General features: G+C 33.8%; 1 protein-coding gene across 1 annotated transcript; it reads left to right on the top strand.

The window, feature by feature from the left end:
• Positions 1–1,426: 1,426 nt before the first annotated feature.
• On the top strand, positions 1,427–2,864 carry LOC145136052 (Thioredoxin z). The gene is made up of 4 exons (XM_079070251.1): positions 1,427–1,754; positions 2,191–2,313; positions 2,458–2,538; positions 2,613–2,864. Exons 1-4 carry the CDS (start codon positions 1,548–1,550, stop codon positions 2,727–2,729), a joined length of 528 nt encoding a protein of 175 aa, XP_078926377.1. The 5' UTR covers positions 1,427–1,547; the 3' UTR covers positions 2,730–2,864.
• The last annotated feature ends 1,319 nt before the right edge of the window (positions 2,865–4,183 follow it).

Genomic DNA, 4,183 nt, shown 5'->3' with positions numbered 1-4,183 from the left:
ACTACCTATGGTTACCGTGTGTTAGCACCCGACCTTCGTAGTTATGATAATCTTGACACCTTATTCTCCCCCTCTTTCTTTCACCATCTTTCACAACGTTGTTGATCAAATCGGTGTTCTAAATCACTTCAATCAACAACAAGACCTCTCTCAAACTCCTATCTATGCTTTAAGGTGATGAAGCTTTAACATTAAGGTTGGGTTTCCTATGTGGTACTTCCATTAATGACTAGATAAATATGTGACACTCGAAGACTTTTTGACTCCCGAATTTGGAGTACCCTACTTTCACACAATTCATAGGGTTCAACAAGCAATCAATATTTCACGATCAATGGTGTAATACTCTTTGGAGTAGCGTCTATCGATTTCGCCATATCCCCCTTTTTTAGATGAAAATCTCATTGTGATCTCGTTCCCCTTTTTCTTTCATTTATACCGAAACCGTTGAATTCATTAGATAGATGTTGAACCGATCTTACCTGGGATCGCAAATCCCAAATTTGTCTATGAAGAGCGGATCTAATTGTATGTATTAGTATCTATAATTGATTTATTTTGTGTAATACTAATCGATAAGGTCTCATTGGTAAATGGGTAACCGTATTACCCCTTAAAATTTTTGAAAATGATCATTTAAATCGGACAAAGTCCACTTTTATGTTCTTATAAAGCCAAGAAAGAAAAAACATGAATAACTATTTGAACTAATTTTAAAAAGTTTAACGTGCAATATTGACATTAACTCAATACCAAAAAATCAAAAAATCAAAATAGAATAGTGAAGAAACAAATCAATAAAATACCATTACCGTATTTTGTATTTTACCTGATTAAAACCCAAGGTTTTAAATAACGTGAGGCGTGGCTTGGCGGCAAGATAAAAGTTAAGCCATGACAAGCATTGGCGAGCCATGGCGTTTTTCAAGGCGTGACTATTATATATATATTAATAGAGATAAATCATATAATTATTGATTTTTATCAAGCATATCAAGTTTTTAGAAGTGTTCTATTAGTATTTAATATAAAAAGTTAGCAAAAACTCAATTATTTTAGGCCCGATAAAATAAATCAAAAAAAAAAAAAAAAAACTCGCGCCTTGAAAAAAACTCGTGTCATATCGCGATAAGGCGCGCCTTGACACGTTATTTGGACGTCACGCTTAACAAACCCGCCTTGGACGTTTTCGTAACGGCTACACCACGCCTCGCGCCATGGCGCGCCTCAAAGGCGCGCCATGGCGCGTTATTTAGAACCATGTTAAAACCATTTAAAGATGCCTTGGATAATTTAATTATTTTAAGGACATGATCCATAGTTTGTAATTTTCTTTTTAAACTATTGTGTTTTAATAACTAAATTTAACTGGTATAGTGATATATAGAATTATAGATAATAGATAATGTGACATTCAATTTGTTCAAACTTTCCACTTTCTATATCCCTTTGTCGAGATATTTTGCAAAACCCTCTCCTCTTCAATCTTCATCACTGAGAAATTGGAAACCCTCTGCAAATCCATTCCTCCATCGTAATTGACCACAATGCTACTCGCAGCCACACCCTTTTCGTTCTATGCTCCGTCAAAGCCTCTTTCACCTGTACAACGCTCTTCTCCCCTGAAAACAAGAGATTTTGCTTCTATATTCTCCACCCCTACCCAATCCCTAGCATCCTCACTTCAATCGCCGTCAAGAAGATTGCTTCCTACTCCACCTTCAGGAAAATATCTCAGAGAAGACTATCTTGTTGTATGTTTTTTATTCTACTCCCCACTTCATATCTGCTTCCTCTCGTGACTTAGTTTTGTTCTTTTCGCTTAATTTTGTTGATTGTATGTGGGTTTTATCTGTAATTGCTGAAACCCTATCATAAATACCCTTTTGAGTTGAAAATTCATATGGATATTGTAGCAATTATTCACATCAGTTTTTGTATTTATACCATATGTCATATGTTTCACTCTTAGTTAACCAAATTTCCGCAGAATTCTTACAGTTGACTCCATTTTTCAATTTCAATTTCAATTTCAAGTTCAATTGTCTTACCTTTGTTTAGAAATGTCGAAAATATGCATTCTGCAAATTTCTGGCTTCTCTATTTTGAAGCCCTTAATGTAGAGCAAATAGAGAACATAAAATGAAATTTGATTGGTTTATCTGGTTGCATATTTTGTCGACACTACAGAAAAAGTTTTCTGCTAAAGAGATTCAGGATTTAGTAAGAGGAGAAAGAAACGTGCCATTGATAATAGACTTCTATGCGACATGGTGTGGCCCTTGTATATTGATGGCTCAAGAGCTTGAAATGGTAATGCCTATCATTTTCCATTTATTTATTTCTTTTTTCTTTTTACAACTTTAGAAAGTAGTGCAGATCATATAGGATCAAACACAGTATGCAGAAATTATGCATATTTTCTTGGATATAATTTTTTTTAGAACAATCTTACAGCTTGCAGTTGAGTATGAAAGCAATGCCATGATAGTGAAGGTTGATACAGATGATGAGTATGAATTTGCAAGGGACATGCAGGTAAATTCACTTGCTTCATCATTTTTATTTTTGATGAAGAAAATGTATATAATTTTGTAAAATGGTTGTTATAGGTGAGGGGTCTACCAACATTGTATTTTATAAGTCCTGATCCAACCAAAGATGCCATAAGAACCGAAGGAGTCATCCCAATTCAGATGATGCGGGATATTATCGACAAAGATATGTGAAAAAAAAAATCAAAAAATTTTAGTTTTGTATGATTTGAAAAAGATAAATTAGTAGGTTTAGGTTCTTATTATGTTGTTTTAATTAACTTTTGGGATTACTTAAGTTGTTGCAATGTTAAGGATGAGTTTGTCTTATTCCCTATTTTGTCATTTAAATTTTTGTCAAATGCATAAAGTGTAAAGTTGGAAGAGTTGGAGCTGGTAAAAATTGACATGATCAAAAACTAGAAACGTAGAAAGTTCCAAAGCCGGCACAAGGTTATATATTATATTTATTTCCCCATAATAGATAATATTGACTTTTACAAATGACATTAGTTCTATTGAATTTTGAAATTGATTTGTTAATTCCATTTGTTTATCTAGGCTTGAGGTTTGAGTATTTGAAAAATGATAGTTGAACTTTTTTTAAGTACATTGAATGATAAAATTGATTATGTGAGCCGATACCCACTTGTATTAGAAAAGCTTAATCTTATATATGGATAAATAAATACATTAAATAGATAAGATTTTTTTTTAAAAAAACAAAATATCATTAAAGTAATAATATTTTGTGAAAACAGTTCTGGTTGTTTACCTCTTGTAGTTCTTTATAAAATAAACTAATATATTATGAAAAATAAAAACAGTTTTTTATCCATGTATAAAACCCAAAGGAGTGGGTACAGGAAGACCATACATGTGCCACGGTGGAGCATTAGAACACCGCCCCACTACCGTGGTTTCCAATGCGGTTTGATCGCGTGCATTACCCTTTGGCCGCATTCTCTCTCTCTCTTCCCAACCTTTGACCGATCAAAACTTTTAAAATTCGATTTTTTATTACCTACAAATATAACTTTACAACCCTTAATTTACCATTTATTCATCCAAATCTTCTATCTTTTAACTTCTTTTTTTCAAAACTTTCAAAACGTCTTCCAACAACCCAAACAATCAAAAAAACACTCACTAGAAACACCACAATCCCAAAAAATTTGTATGATCAACCGACTTATTCCCCCCGGTTTATCACTATGGTGGTATGCTGCCATATTATCCGCACCAATTCTCACAATAATCCCACAAAAATACGCACAACAATACTCACAACCACAACCACCAACACAACCACAAAACGATCCCGAGTTTAATCCGTTTGATTTTTTGTCCCGGCCAGAATTTGTTCAAGAAACTTAAACACCCATTTCTAATTCCGAAGCCAAGTTCGTTCGAGAAACCAAACTCACTCAAGCACCAAGTAAAAGAAAAGAGAAGGCTGCAGCCAAAGAATGGGAACCCTAATAAGTGTTAGTATTGGCACAATCTTGGATCGATATTTCAGAAGATGCAAAGACATGAAAAGACCAAAAACATGACCGTTTTTTTATGTGAGTTACAAAAAGGTTCCACAAAGGAATGAAACTTCCAGAGTATCGTTCAAAACACTAAAGTTACTCCAAATGGGGGAA

The sequence above is a fragment of the Lactuca virosa genome, chromosome 9 (assembly GCF_052849685.1).
Source record: "Lactuca virosa cultivar CGN04683 chromosome 9, Lactuca_virosa_CGN04683_v6, whole genome shotgun sequence".
Classification (NCBI taxonomy): domain Eukaryota; kingdom Viridiplantae; phylum Streptophyta; class Magnoliopsida; order Asterales; family Asteraceae; genus Lactuca; species Lactuca virosa.
This window is presented reverse-complemented; position numbering and strand designations above follow the sequence as displayed.